The 16592-nt window shown below is 38.2% G+C and overlaps 1 protein-coding gene across 2 annotated transcripts in view; it reads right to left on the bottom strand.

Annotated features, from left to right (window-relative positions):
- PTPRC (protein tyrosine phosphatase receptor type C) overlaps nucleotides 1-13531 on the bottom strand; it is a 67588-nt gene extending 54057 nt beyond the window's left edge. For both annotated transcript variants that reach the window (XM_050901321.1, XM_050901322.1), the window contains exon 1: nucleotides 13465-13531. In XM_050901321.1, the coding sequence (XP_050757278.1) occupies nucleotides 13465-13531 (67 nt within the window). The remainder of the gene's footprint in view (nucleotides 1-13464) is intronic.
- Between the last annotated feature and the right edge of the window lie 3061 nt (nucleotides 13532-16592).

Here is a 16592-nt window from a genome sequence, read left to right as displayed (position 1 = left end):
GAGACAAGAGACCAAGAGCAAATCCGTCGGTAGTGGCTAACTACTCAGCAGAGCTAAGCTCTGCATTAGTTCTGGCAGCTATCAGAAAGTATGAGGTCAATTAGGGAGCACGGGACTTCAAGTGCTAGTTTTAAAAAAGGGAAAAAAAAAAAAGGCTTTCTTCATGCTACCACTGAAGAAATACTGGAGATAAGCCATTAGGTTTTCATCCTCTTTAGACTAACATGCAAAATGGCGATTGTGCCTTCAGTACTGATTTACTCCTTACATAGGAAAGAAATCCCCTGATTTATTGGAAAAAAAAATACTGTTTGGTTTAGCATCAGGACTGCAGTTACTACTACAAGTTATCAATATGTTAGCACCTTCATTGTAAGCCATTTCAAAGGTCAAAATTTGCAAAACATAAAGGGGATTTAGGGGCCTAAGTGATCCTCAAGAAGTCCACTATACCCATCAAAAAACCAACCAACCAACCAACCAAACAAACAAAACCCCGTGAGCTTCTCCAGCATCAATACAAAGAAACTTGACAGAAATCAGTTTGTGCTGCAGGGATCCTAACGTGACCCAAAGAGAACAAAATATTTTCTTTTATTACTTAATTCTTATCTTGGCATTACAGCAGTAACACAAAATTTGCTTGACAACTTAACTTAGAAAGACTTGAAATAGTCAACAAATCAGTTTTCTTTTCTCCTCAAACATCTCTTATGCCTGAGCAAAGATATCAAATATCTCTATACAATATTTTGCACTTAAATTTCCTACCAACATCCACTTTGCAAGTGTTGGTGCTGATTAAGGATATAAAAATATAGGCTACAGCTCAAAATAGATACAATACGATGGTTTTTCTGTAGGATATTCTGCCTACTTCCATCTCAATTCTATGCTCCACTAAGTGGGAATTATACTGCCCTTCATCCAAAGTGAAACTTAACATGTTCTGAAAATTCTAATTCCGCATTTCCTGACGTCACAGAGATCTAGTGGAGATTGTTATAAACGTTATCAATATTCATGTGATCTACTTTAAATGTGGCACCTACTTTAAAATGCTTCACTCCTTTTTGCAACAAGCAGGAATGCCTCATAAAACAACATTTAAAGCCCTTTGTCAAATAAATAACATCAACAAATGCAATGTCCATTTCGATACCAATAATTGAAAACAATACAAAAATAATGATAACACCAACATGATACAAGTCACTTTCATGGTCATAAATACAATAGAAACAAGTAGGAAAGACAGCTACCAATGGGTTGCCCTTGGTCAAGAGGTGCAGGAGTGTGGCAGGTTTGGCACTACACTACTGCAAAGAACTGAATGTTTAACCTCAGACCTCACTAGGTGTTTTAACAAAAAAACAAAAACAAAAACAAAACCCAAACCAACCAAAACCAAAACAAAACCCAAAACACGTCAACACACAACAAACCAGAATTTCAGTTCTTCAATTCTATTCCAAATATTGGAAAAGCAGCTATGAAAAAGCTTGATTTGATTCGTTTACAACATTGGCAGAAGAACTTCAGCACAGAGTTATGCGCTGGGAAGTCACAGATACTTGTGACTTTCACAATGTACAATGACTATTTTATAATAAAATCATACACACATAAGCTGTTCCAAAAGACATTGTCTGGGGAGCAAAGGTAATTATCCAGGAGTTGGCAAATGTTGATTCGTATTGCCAGTGCAAAGACCTAGTTCTTTTCCTTTCCTAACACTTACGAACGTTCACCAAGATCTTTCATTCTGTGATCGCAGACTGCTCTTTTGGTCCAGCACAGAAACGCTCCAGAGCATGCAGTGAAGATACCTTGCCTGCAGAGCTAATTCTGTGCATGAGCCATGGAGTTAGTGAGGCAGGGGACCACAAAAAAGAAAAGAGATGTCACAGCTAAGTAGTGAAATGCTGGTTTAGGTAACAGGATTATATTCCAGCTCTTGTCACAGAATTCTTGTATGATGCTACAAAATCTACTTATAGTAAATTTTCCATACAGCAGTCATTAATAATTGGTCTGCATTTAACAGGTTCTTATCTTAATTATACCAATCTGCTTCGCAGAAGTGGTGACCTTTCAAAACTGCAAATTAACTGAAGTAAGGGGTGCTTTAAAGACTATGGTGCTTGTCTCAGGTTAAGCTTTCTAAATCAATAGATTGATTTTCTCTTTAGATCATTTCGTCATCACAAATTTGAAAATCCGTATGTGTGTAGCACTTAGCTACAGCAGATGAGCACCATCATCAAAAAGCTTAAGAAGAAACTAGTATTTCTAGCTGCAGAAAGTTTTTAATAGTAATTCTGTAAATACGGCCTGAACTATACATTAAGCAACACAGATAAAATAACACACCGAATATATTTTCATTCTCTACACAGAGACGAGAATCCTGTAGTGGAAAAATGGTATCTGACAGTAAAAACTGCCATAAGATATAGAGACAAGGCTACTTCCTGAAAACTGGGTACTCAGCTTCGCAACCTTCATGTCACTCTGTACATGTGATTTCTTAGTTTTTAAAAACATCCTCCACCCTCAAAAAAAAAAGGAAACTCTATGAAAGGGCACAATGCTGCGCTCTCCAGGTTTTATCAGCAGGACTGGGATGTGTGTATCTCCTTGCTCAGATCTGCCCCTTGGGGTTAATCAAGTACTGATAGCATTAGGACATTTTCATCTTCTGTGTAGGACAGTGCTAGAAGACTTACATCAATGAGTTTTGCAGATATTTGCTGACAGCACAGGAGTGGTGAAACTCAGGGACTTTGGCTGCTATCTCAGGCCTTGCAGTATGACGTAGAGGCTTTCTATCAGTTTTTCATGTCTTTCTCCCCCTCCTTCCAGCTGCTCTGTTCCCCACTGCCACCTCAGTCCCAGCATCCAATCTCTTAAACCAGTTTCATCACCCTTCCTCTGATGCTTTGGAGTAGCAATAGTTGTACCATCACATCCTGACTCCTTGTCCCACAACATTGATCTCCCCTCATTTGGCTTCATATCTGATCAGAACTTCTTTCTGAATGTTAATTCTTACAACTACAGAAAATTTCACTAAAAAGACACTGATTGCGTCCACTACCACTGTAAAGATCTGATATCAGCCATAAATTAGAAGATTTATCACACTATTGATCATTGCAGTGCTTTTCAAAAACTACCATGAAGATCTTAAGTGATTTTTTAAAAAGGATGTAGGGTTACGTACCTGTTTCCTGCTACCTATGGTTGCTCATTGCTACAAGGACAAGCTGACATAACAGATAGAGCTCAGATTTTACAGAAAGACAATATTATTAAACAGTTATTACACAATACATCAGCTTCATTCAAGACTCTGCTCACAGCTGTATCTTATGATCAACCACTGTAATAACAAACACAGCCATTCCAAACCCTTAGCATTTCACAACAAAATCTTTTCACTCAAACTTGCAGCCATCTAGAACCCAAAAGTTCTTATGAACCTGAACTCCAACTCAGCAAATGAATACAACCAATTCCACAAAAAACCCAACCCTCTGTAGAGGAGTTCAATAAATATTTCAAAAAATACTCTATACTGTAATATGGATCCAGGTCACACTTGAATTAATTGCAGGCAGTTTCCAGAGCTTGTGTCTATAGAGTTCACCATCTGATATTCAGGAAACACAATGTCATTCTCTGCAACCCTGAAGGTAAGTCCTGTATTTCTTTCTCCTTGGTTTTTTCAAGAGAAAAGAGCTATAGTGTGATTTTTTTTTTCCATTCTAAATAAATCTATTACGTCAATTACAGGTCAAAATTAATTTATTATTGTTATTACACAAAACTAATTTATTATTGTTATGAGCACTTAGATATGAGAATGCTGAATGCAACGTAAAAATTTTCTGAACTGAACAGAATGTGGTCCCTCTCTTTCATATACAGATGCTGTTCACGTTAGCTCATCTCCTGCAGATAGAGTATCTGCTACAAGAATTGAGAATCAGAAGGGTGAGATTATATGCTCTTCCATACAAGAGAGTGAACGTGTGTGTGTTTGTAACACATCATCTACACATTCTGTTGTTTGTTTACCATATTTTACTTACTGGTGAGAGAATGCAATATGTTAATGAAAGGATTAAACAGCTGGAGAAAATAATCATTGCAAATAAATATAGTGCCTTTGTATGTGAACTGATTTTTCATTGTTTCTGTATAGCAAGAGAAGAGTTTTGGAGCACCGTAAGTTTTTACCTGCAGCAGTTTGATCATTAAGAGTTATCTTCCAGGACTATATACATCAGTCGTCGTCATGTAAAGAAGTTATAAGAGCACAGTGTGAGACCTGCAATACATGGACCTACGTAGGAGAGTTTATTTTGGATCCAGGGAATAATTTATTCAGTTGTATGCTGTTTTGAATAAGAAGTTGTATGTCCCTTTCTCAGAAAAGGAAATAAATAGCACAGGGGATTATGCAAGCCCTTTGGCTGGGCACATATACTACTATTACTTTTTCCCTTATCTGTCTTTCCTCTTGTCTCTATACCATTCATTTTTAAGAAATATCTATGCTGCCCAGAATCAGATCATAAACCCTTTGAGGACAAGATCATATTTCATCCTACGTTTGTACAGCACCTGCCCCAACAAGAATGCTTGACCATGACTACGGCCATTAGCCCCACTGTACACACAGGTCAGACAGTCACACACGCACAGGAGCAGCTCCTTCCTGACTTTCCAAGTGTTCAGTATTCACAACTTCAGAAAAAGTTTCAGAAAAGATTAACTTGCAGCTGCACACTCCTACTTTTCACATCGTCTCAGTGACCAACACATGGAGGTCTTCTGAAAATCTGATCGTTTTCTTCTATTAAAAAAGAGTTCTCAAGTGTTTTGGAGCTTACAGTCAAAACTTGAGGTGTCTCCTCCAAACAGCTTTCTCAGGGTAGCTAACAGGAAAGCAGAACTTTGAGTCGGAAGACCCCCAGTAGGTTAAAAAAAAGTGCACTTTATTTTCTTGCTCTAATATAAAGCCAAAGAAAATTCAACAAAATACAGTAAAAAAACCACAAGGATAAAATAAATCCTGTAAGACACTTGAAAGCCTTTTCAGACTTTCCATTGACATCACCACTGAGGTGAGACTTAGGTGAGCAGCAATTCTGTTGCGAAGAGAAACAGAGAGCATCAACTACAGAGAGAGCAGCCAAAAATGGCATATCTGACATGCTCTGTGTTACTAAAATGTCTTCATTGCTCAGTGAAGAGTGTTTTTTAGATGTGGTTTGCAAGCAATCCTTCCCTTGCCATTTCAGGCACGCTCCTGCAATGACAACACACTTGTTGACATCTCTGGAGCAGAATCACTTCCACGTTGTAAATGGCTCTCTTCCCAACATTAATACAAAAACTTAAACCAGCTACTGCACCAAACACTTGTCTATTTATTCAGGGTGGTGCAAAACTGGATCTTAGCAGACCCTTAAGCCCAGCGTTAATCACAGCAGGAAGACAAAAGCAGCTGTTGCTTTTTTATTAGCTTTTGGAATAATCTGATCCGCAAATCTTGGAATTTTTGTGGGACCTTTTCTCCTGAACTCTTCTATGATTTCTAATGAACTTAATAAATCCTGTATTGATTCAAAAGGCATCTGTAGGCAAGATTTCCATAAATGATATGCCTCTATAAGTACTTACTACATATTAAAACTTATCTTTATTTTATCACTTCAAACTGGCCAGTCTTCAGAGAAGCAGTGCTAAATTCAGGAGGCCAAACATCACTGGATTTTATGAAAGTTTCACCTCCGAGTATTACAAAACCTAAGTATTACAAAACTTTGATCCATTAATATCAAGGATAAATAACTCTTTATAGATCTCACATTCATTTCCTTGAACTGCCTCCCTCGTATTCAGCGCCATTCCACTGCAAACCTTCTAAACTGTAAGTATGTAAATTGGCACTGGGTTAAGCTGTTATTATTCTTAACATTTTCTAAGAGTGAGAGTGAGTGTATTGGGCAGCTCTCAGAAACATTTATTTCGAAGTCATTTGATTAGCAGACTAGGACAGCAAAATCATAAATGCTACCAAGTTGTACTAACACATATTTCTTACTGCTGTTTCACATCTTTCCCTCAAACCTCAACCACATTTCATACTTCAGACTAACACACTAGGCTGCAGGTGTGTGGAGGATGTAGAAAAGTCTTTCAGTTCTGTTGAGGCAGCACAGTTGAGCACAGAAACATTAATGAAACTGCAAACAAGGCCAAGTATTTTTGTGTACTTATTGGGCAGTCTCAAGTATCATAAACGTTATACTTCCACTCACACAAACAGATACATGGCACAGGCATGCACATTCACACACATTATTTGGGGATGAGGGAACTTGTATACTGCTTACAAGAGACCTAGGGCAATAATCTCTCACTGCCATCAGCGACCAAGTAAAAAAAAAATTACACTTAATTTTAAAAATATATGTTTCATTATCATTTAAATTCTTCCAAGAAAGAGTGATATGAATAAAGAAATCCTCCAGATACTCTATCCAAAACTCATTAAAACCAAAAGATTTCTCTAAGGTGTATATGCATGTGATTCTGCGTTCATTTTAGACATTGGAGGTCTATCTCAAGAAGATTAACTAAACTGCTGCAGTAGCAACATTGGTCATCTTTCCTTTGATTATGTGAGCATATGATTTTAAATCATATGCTGACAGAGTCAGCTTGGTCTGCATTTCTCTAGAACGATTGGTTTGCGTTTATAAATGCTACCACTGAGACTCCTAGAACACCTAATTTACTGGACAGTCTCACTATTGTATTTACCCCGAAGTGTGGAGGATGCTTCGTAACATGAAGCCTTTTGCAGCTATGGTCCATTTAGCACACCTTCTCATCTCATCTGCAGACACTGGAAGTAAAAAGCTGGCAGTCTTGTTCTTGTGTCTCACAAGGACTCATTGACCAACTTCATTGATTTCACCCAACGTTGGTTAAAATAGAAACTACAGTTGAAGTGATCATGTTTTAGAGAATTTCAGATTTGCTGAAGTTAAGCACAGTATGGGTTGTTCTTACTCAGCACAAAAGTATCGGCTCCCCATTGACAACACTTGTGCTTTAGGACTGAGAACAAGGTAGAAATTTATGCACAAGCCATTTGTTTCATACTTTTCGCTTTCTTTGCTCAGATACACTATTCAAAAAGTTCTAATGCGTAACCAGTTTCTTCAGATTAATTTGTGGTAGTTTACAGGTTGCAAGAGACAAGCATCCCTCAGAATATTTAAGGAATTATGACTCTACGTTTTGCAACAAGGTAAACGTTACTACCTTCAACTTAACAGATGATGAAACTGAGATCTGGAGAAATGAAAACGACTCAACACTTCACACCATAAGTTTCTGAGACAGCCTAGACTGCAGCTGACTTGAAGCTCGACAATGCTCTGCCATTTATCTTACTCTTTTTTCCACCTACATATGTCTTAACTCACAAGCATCCAGAAACAGTTCAGGGACTAATACTATCTTACATATTCCATTCACAGCTTCTGCAATGTATATGATTACCTGGAAAGGCTTTACTAGCCATATATTTTTGTACCGTCTCAGCTGAGGCTCTGTGTTGTACGACATTTCCCTGAGTGTAAAATCTTTCAGCTCATATAGGACATATATGCTTCATTTAATGAACTACTATTTCCTTATATGTTGTACAGAAAGCTTCATTGTATGGCTTCATTTTTCTATTAGACAGCTAGTTTGATTATTTCTCTTTTTGTCAGGAAAAGAATGTATTTCAAAAGGCAATTAAAAATATTGCTCCATGGAATCCACATTTTTGCAACAACAAAAAAAGTCATTCATGCACAACAAAAGATACCTCTAGAGCTCTGTGCAGGGTGGTGGGATTACGAATGAAGAACAGACAGATTGTAAGAGAAGTCTTTGAAACTAGAGAATAGAACCTAAGCAAGCAGGCAAGCTGAGGAGGCACTGACACAGAGGGAATAACTGGAAGAACAGTACTGCAAAGTAGTGGTATAAAAGAAAAGAAGTGGATTCTGTTAGCTATACAACACTATGGATAATATAAGCTGGCACTGAAGTGCTCACAGCTAGTTTCTAAAATCCTGGCACTGACAGCCCCAAACTGCTTTACTTGAAAGGGAAAGAAGCCTGGAAACAGATAAAATGCTGTAACAGTTACTGAAACACCAGTGAACAAGATCTGTTTGCAAGTGTATGGATAGCCTGGAAATACATTAGGACACACAGTACAACAGTCTGAGAGAACAGTAAAGTTGCAGGGAAAAAAACAGCTTTTGCAACTGTATCTGTTATTTTAATCTTGATATTTACAGGAAGAAGTCAGAGTTTGGCCACTTTAAAACTTTTTCCCATTTTTTGCGCAGAAGTGCTTCAGGGCCTAAACTGAGCTTTGAAGAGAGTAAACTATTCCCCCAAAAATGTATTGGATGTTCTGTACTTCATAAGTTTGCCTGAAAGAAATAACTGCTTGATTTCTAGTTATATACGATTACATAAATTATATGAATAAATGTGAACAATGCACATCTCCACACGATGCAGAAAGTGGCAGAGCTCAGGGGCAATTGCTGTCTCCCAGACAGGGCTGGCAGCCACAGCCCCAGCAGCCAGCTCAAAGGGCATGTCTGTCCTGAGTGGGGCACAGACATGCAGTCGAGCCCTATCTAAGCTGTTACATTCCTGTAGCGCCCATGTTCTTGCTAGGGTTTGAAAGGAGTTCACTCACAGCCACAAAGAGTTGAACTCATGCTAGCAAGCCTTGCCCAGCAGATGACACTTTCTGGCAGTGCCTCTCGTTCCTCTGCTGTCTCGGGTGCGATCTCTGCACCCAGCCCCGCGCTGCGCTCCCCTGTGGTCCTCACCCCAGGGGCCAGCAGCACAGGAGGAACAGCCACCCAAACGAAAGGCAATGACAGTGGCAAGACTCAGGGCAAGTCTGTGCTCCAAAACACAGGGTAATGCAGAGACACTCGAACTAACTCTAAACAAGGTAGTTGAATGAATACAAAGAGAAGTCAAGCCATGACAGCAGAGAGTTCATTGTGGGTTAATGTTCTCTGCCTTCCTGGTGGGCCAGATGTATGCTTATGAATATTAACTCCTAAAACTAGATCAAGAATGTAAACAGAAGACAGAACATTTTCATGGCCTGCTGTTCTCCTTTCCTTGCTCCCAGCATGGTACAGTATATACCACAATGCACCTGCACAGCAAAAGAAAACAGGATAATTTTCATGCACTATATACAAGGTATTCACAATTTCAGTGTGGAGACTGCCTGCTTGTTTAATGCATACACATGCTCCCAGGGAGGCAGGCAGTTCTGCAGATAGGTCATGGGAGTCAGAAAACCAGGGCTTGATTCCTGATACTATGAACATTTTGAAAAGTCACTTCCTCCTGTTTCCTCTCCCCACTTCTTCTACCTTATCTCATTATATATGTAATGTTTCCAACCCACTCACTGTTGACTTGTTCTTCAGAACTTAACTATATAAACGTAAGTTCACCAAATTAAAACTAAAGGAAGTGGTTCCAACATACCATGCCACCAAGAGCTGGATTTTCTTTAGAACTGGTCTCTGCACGGCAGTTTTGCAGCTTTAGTTCTATACTGGTAAAACATTCTCAGTACATCAATATACTGATGTGAGTGAATACAGAACGACTAGCAAATGTCTTTTCCATGCTATGTGAGAAAGACCCATTAGTCCAGAACCAATGTCTCTTGCCCTATCTGCAGTTATAATCAATATGCCACATCAACAACCCAGCCATCTGCTTGTTATGTTTGTGCAGGTCTAGCTGAATGGGTAAAGAAAATCACGTTTGGCCCAGATCAGTAGCTAATTCTAGTCCAGAAACCGTGTAGCTATGCTAGGGCTCTGATTAACATGTGTCCTACTGGTGGCTTAGGTACAACACCATAATGAAACAGAACGGCTTCCAGTTTAGAAGTGGCTTGCATCTGGCCAGCCCAGGAAGTGAGCAGGACTGCCTGCACCTCTGTGCGTACACAAACTCTCTGTCTCAGTTGATTTTGAATAAAGTATTGGAACTGTGCAAGATGTGAAAAGCAGGCAATTTGTTTCAAGTGATTAAGAGGTCCCTGAGTCCAGGACTCTGGGGTATGTATTTCAGAAAGCCTTAAGTGCACCACTAAAAAAAAAGAATATGATACAGTCCTAAGCAGAACCTGCAGTGGGGCATCGACAAGAGGATAACATTAGAGGCGGTGCTCTAAAGCCTTCACTTCAATTTCTTCTACCTTAATACCCATCCTCCCGCCAGAGCAATTCCCCCTTAGCCTTTATCCTACACATAAAATGAGCCAATATTACTTAGTTCTGCTACTTAAAAATTAGGTCTGCCAGACTCTTTCCAAAGGGACAGACAAATCTGTGAAAAAGCTTTTCACAGAAAGCCAAAGCCATAGGATGAGCTATACTGACGCTGATGTCTGTGTGAAGAAAACATAACACTTCCAGGTGGAAGCCTCCACAGCTGTTGGGCATGGAGACTGCGTGGCCCCAGATTTTGTGTGCCTGCCGAAGCTTGATACTTTTAACTTGGAAAATAAAAAAGTCACACCCAAAACTATCAAGCGATTATTTAGTTTCCTGAAATAAAGGAAGTGGCTCAGAAGTGGGTGAAGGCTTTTGAAGGCTGTCAAATTGCTAATACTTTTGTAGAGGGTGGGGGAGGAACCTGAATTAATGATCTAATGGAAAAAAAAGTGCTTGTCCTGCAAGCATTTCTTTTTCTTTTTTCTAAATGGAAGCAAAGATTTTTTTTCTGGTCTTTTTTTTGGGAGGGGGGAGAGGCAGGGTGTTGGGGTTGGGTTTTTTTGGTTTTTTGTTTGGGGGGGTATTTTTATTGGGTTGTTTTGGGAGTTTTTTGGTTTGGTGTTTGGTTGGGGATTTTTTTGCATAAACAGGTATTGATGCATTGTTATCAGGTATGTTAGCATAACTTTTTTGATTGGGAAGTCAGCCTAGATATTAGAAAGTGTTAAGTTATCAATCTTACACTACAGAGTTTTAGAAGCACACATCTGGCAACTAAAGATTTTAGTAAAGCTAGCTATTCCATGTAGGTAAAGATGAAAGACTAACAGTGCACAAAACACTGATGAATTTAATGGGATGTTTCAGCAGTGCAAACGTTTACAAGGACAGATCAAACTCCAAGTTTGGTGTTTATTGGTACCATATATTGGGATGTATAGGTACATCCACAAGTACCATTACTCATCTATTTCTTACCAGGATAACCAGCTGGATACATGCCTTTTATTTGGGGGATTTACATAGTGAAAAGGCCTTTGTGCAGGCTCTAGGTATTCCTAACTTTTTTTTGTTTGTTTTAATGCCGTTTGATGCTCTTAAAAGTGGCTTGGTGATTACAGGAAATTAGAGATGTTTTATAGGACGTCTGTGCTTGTGGTGGAAGTCAGACAATCTTAAAATTTCTCCTGCTGGGTCATCAAAATCACTAGGTACAATAGACTTTTGCATAATAATAATAATAATAGTAATAACAAAAGAAGTCCCAAAGGCCACCCAACACTTACTAACAAGTGCCTGAAAATTGTTCTTGCCATAAAACCAAAGCCTACCCCACCTTTTCTGAATGTTGCTCCTCCATTAACAAATTCCAGTCGCCCATAGCTACGAGGCAGAGTAATCTACGCAGCAAAGATGAAGTATAATGGTTCTGTCACCCTGACAGGAGAATCAATCTCTGTGCCAAACTACATGGTGAAAACAAGGTCGGTGAGGTTGAGTACTTGATACTACAGCGTGAGACTGTTAATTGCTTTAAGTGTACTAGAGAGGAGTTAAAACTTATCATTTCTTTGAGGCTCTTCTGTTTAGTAAAAGTATGTAGAGAGGAACTGGCTCAAGCTAGACTATTGTGTGTGGATAGAGAAAATAACTATTACTTGAAATAAAATACCGCTACCCCTGTTTCTGTCTTCCAGCCCTCTCTGTTACCTAAAACATCAACTGACTGTGGAGGTGGCCGAGAGAGCAGACAGTAACCTGCCCTTTGTGGAGAAAAGGGAGCAGTGGGAAGTCTCAGAAAGACTTATAAAATGGAAAGTAGGACAGCAGAATAAAAAAATTAAAAAATAAAAAAAAATTTAAAAAAGGACAGGAAAAGCAAGAGATTTTGTTCTTTTCCTCTACAGTACAGCATTCATTTGTTTTCTTATAATATCCAACAGCTACCAACCAGATTTATTCAGTGCTGCCTCTCTTCAGAGACTTTGAAGTACAAGAGAACTAATGCTCAGGCTTCAAATGCTCTTCTTAGCTGGTTATCAACTAAAGGCAGATCATTTTCTTGCTTACATCAGTATAAACCTGGAGTTACTATAGTGACATGATGATAGAAGCATGCATAAATTCAATGTTTGTGAAAAGAGGTTTCAGCCCTGCATACAATTTGCTGCCACTTCAGAATATATGTTTCAAGCCACTTTTTAGGGCGAACATTACTTTAGAGAAAAGCTTTTGTGTCTGCTATCAACTATCCCAAATTACATTAACTAGCTAAACTGATGGAAGGTACATATACATAGAATGTTGCATGTTCTCTTCAAGAAAATATCTTCTTAAACATAGATCCATTTTTGTCTTTATATAAAGTATTACCTTAAAATTAATTGCTTTTCTTCCTACTTACATTATCTGTCACATCTAGTATGTTTTGCAAGATCAACCTCTTGGGCTCTATCTTTCTCTTATAAAATTTTAAAAAGTCAAGCGATAAATTCACCTGCAGTGGGGTAATTAGACAATTAGAAATTTTGAAGGCTCTTTAAGAAGCTGTTTTTATAAAATAAATAAATAAATTATATTTTATAAAATTAATATAAAATAAGTAATTTCCCAACTGTAGAGATTAACTTACAATGTTTAGATTTTTTTTTACTAACCCCACTGCAGTAAAAATCAAAATTTGAGGAACTGTAAGCAGATTCTGAGATCAGGGAGTGGCTAAAATAGATGGGAAGATTTTTTCTTGAAGGATTTAAACACAAAAAACAAAGTACTGCATCGTAAGATGAAACCAAACATAAAGACTGTATTGAACACGTTCACATAAGAGATCTAAATGTATTCTTTTTCAAACACAACTACAAATCTTTTTTTTTTTTTTAAATGGTTCGTGTAACTCTCACGTATGACCATGCGGAAGACATTTTAGCCTTGTACATTATGCGTCAATCTTCCTGATCTAGGTTCTGACACCATTGCATACAATTGTAATTCTAGTTTCTGAACAAAGATGTTATTTCTCCACTTTGCAAAGCTTTTCATTCGTTTGACTTCTACAGAGGACATTCAGGGAACAAAATGAGAGAAAGAAATATCAATTGCTACCTACCTTTGACAAAAGCATCCTGTCTCAGAAATGCAATGCCAAATGCTAAGAGTTTAAGCCACAAAAACATGGTTATTTCTGGAAATCAGGCGTATCCTTATGAAACAGCATGTGTGTCTCTCTGGAAAGCAAAATAAGTGTTATCTGTCTGCAAAAGAATTTCTCAGCAAAAGTTGAACCAAAAAGGAGAATAACTAGGCACATACACTGCACTGCCTGCTTATCTGTGAAGGAGTTGCTTCCTCTGTTACCCCAAACCAACCACTCGCAAACTTGCTATGCAGTTTAGTGATGTCAGAGACAATTACTTCTTCAAAAAAAATTCTTTCAGTTTCCAGGAAGTCAAGAGGGTTTTTCTTAAGTTGCTGCAGTAATGCTCAGCTTCCTTAATTCAAATGAAATAGATTATTTTCAGCCATTTCTTTCTACTGAGGACCTAAACAAGACTTAACTTTTCAAAGGACTGGATTTAACAAAGAGTCATTCTTTCTCTTCATATTCACTTTTCTATTGCGTACATTCACCGAGTCCCTTCTATGTTATGGATGCTTCTTGAGATTTCTGTTGAGAGAAGGAGAAACCCAAACCATCAGTCAACAAAACCCTTATACTGGCAACAAGGCCTTCATAAAAAGATGCATCCTCAAGTGAAGTGACTGCTGATTAAATGAAAACCCTTTAAACATGGGATATATTTCTGAATCTTTCCGCAAGGATGCAATTCTAGGTATGACAGTAATACACAACAAATGGATAGAGGCAGTCTAATTCTGTTTTCTGTAATGTTCAGTTCCTAATTAGATAGCTCAATGCAATTCTTTACCATGATAGTGCCAGGGAATTGTAGTCCCTTTCTTGGACTTGATGCAAGGTACACCAAAGACATTTTCCCTCACTGCATGCACTGAGATAGTACTCAACAACTTGATTACAAATGCCCGTTATATAGTAGATTGCAAAGGGAATAAATGTTGGGATTGCTTCTCTTATTAGAGGTTTCAAAGGTTTTAAAAGAACCAGCAGAAGTGTGTCACAAGACAGATAAAGAAGGGAAGAGAATATATTTGTGCTTATTCTTCATAAGTCCTTCAGAGACTTCCTAAGCATCACACAGGAAAAAGTTGCACAAATTCACATAATAATTCACAGATGACATGAGTGAATCAAACTCCTCATAAGGTTAAACACAGCTTCTACACATCCAACTGAGTCAAGTCTTATAACACAGGCCAAAATCTCAGCTTCCACTAAGCAGTATGTCTCTATACTAACTGGCTGTAATAATAATTATATTGCAAATGTGTTCAGAACAAAACTGACATAGTGATATCACTGACACTCCAGAGACTCCAACTTTGATATACAATAACTTCATCATCCTGGAGTTGTCACAAATTGAATTTGGACTATAGCCATACTTTGTCTGCAGCACTGATATCTTACTCCCTGTTATCCTAGAAAAACCAGGAAAACAGAAGGGCTAAAGTGTGCCATCTGATGAATAGAGTGCATGATATCCTGTGGAGAATTTCACGTAAAGGCTCTCAACAAGAACCAGGCTCCATTTCTACCTGACCTTTCCCAGCAGTTTTATACAACCTCCACTCAACTTTTTAAGCTGTGTCCCTAAGACAAATTCCTGCACAGTGGACCTTTTCTGACTGTGTGATATTTACATAGTCTCCATATCACTTAAATATTGCAACATATCATATATATTATTTAGTGATTAAATCACACACTCTAGCCATCGTAGCATTCGGGTACAATATTATTACACTCATTTAACAGTTGAGAAACCATAAACCATCAACTGTTAAAATTACTGACCAAAGTTACAAATGAAACTCATGGAGGATTCAGAGACTCAAACCATATATTGTAAGTCTCAGTGAAGTGCTAAGAAGAAAAATCTCTCTTTCCGAGAGCAGATCCTTCAAGCAGCAAATTATTTCAGTGTCCATTTTCTGGCAACGAACCATTGCCCTGTAACTGAGAGAGAACAAACACCTTCACAGAAATTACATAGTATCTTTAATTTCAGATGAGTCTCAGATGTTTTAATATTCCACCTGTTTGCAGTACATTTGAAATACAAATCTCAGTAGTCTGTCTATTTGACATTTGTCTATATGGACAACTGAGGAAGAAATAAAGGATATCATGGTACTAAAACACTGGCTTTTCAAAGACTCTAATTAAGAAGCCAATATTTTTACTGAGAGATGCCATGTGCATTTTAGTCACTGAGTCCTCAAAACAGCTGCGGACCTGGCCTTAGAAGAAGGAAGTGTGTGACAAAAAGCAAACTCTCTCAAAGTTTCTCCCCTCATAATAAGCCTTTGAAAGGAGGTAATTATCAACTACATACACAAAGCTAGAAGTTACACAGAAGAAAGTTCAGATTTAAGCAAAAAAACAAAGAATCAGCCAAAGGGAATCAGTATACTCTGCTAACATTTTCATTAGTCAGAAAACCCTAAATGTTGCAGGATATAAAGCTGTGTGTATTGGAGGACTTCAGAACTGACAGCAATCTCAGCTCTACTGATTAACAAAGGAGAGCAGTTTAGTTCCTCTTAGCCACAGGAAAGGTCAGGAAATGGTTGTTGTAGACTTGAGTGGAAAACATGGTCCATAAAAGCAGTTGCTCCAGAAAGAGAAGATGGTTTGAAGGGGAAATTCCTACAGTGTAGGGCTGGCTGATGGCCAGGCTATAAGCTCTTCTGTTTCACTCTTCTATTAAGCAGAGATTGCTTGGTTTTGCTAGCTAAGATCACTGCATTGTGAGCAAGCCAAAGAACAGACTACAAAGTATGGAAATTTCAGTTCTAGTGTGGTTCAGACCTGTGCTGAAAGCGATACTATAAAAATGCTATAGTGAGATTTTACAGTCATCATCTTATATTGAGCTCCATATCACATAGGTTCAGTCTGCAGCTTTCTATAAATTAATATATTATGGCTACACCAATGTATTTACACCCCATATATTATTTCTTATTCCTGGCTCACCCAGAATTAATCACAAATGTGTTTAAGGCTATTAGAACACATGAAGTCTTTTCCCAAACATAAACCGCAGTCATCTTCCCAAGGATAAACCCAAAACCCCACTTCTGGGGGACTGG

The sequence above is a fragment of the Gymnogyps californianus genome, chromosome 8, assembly GCF_018139145.2.
Source record: "Gymnogyps californianus isolate 813 chromosome 8, ASM1813914v2, whole genome shotgun sequence".
Taxonomy (NCBI): domain Eukaryota; kingdom Metazoa; phylum Chordata; class Aves; order Accipitriformes; family Cathartidae; genus Gymnogyps; species Gymnogyps californianus.
The sequence above is the reverse complement of the archived record's forward strand: the minus strand, read 5'-3'. Positions and strand labels throughout refer to the sequence as shown.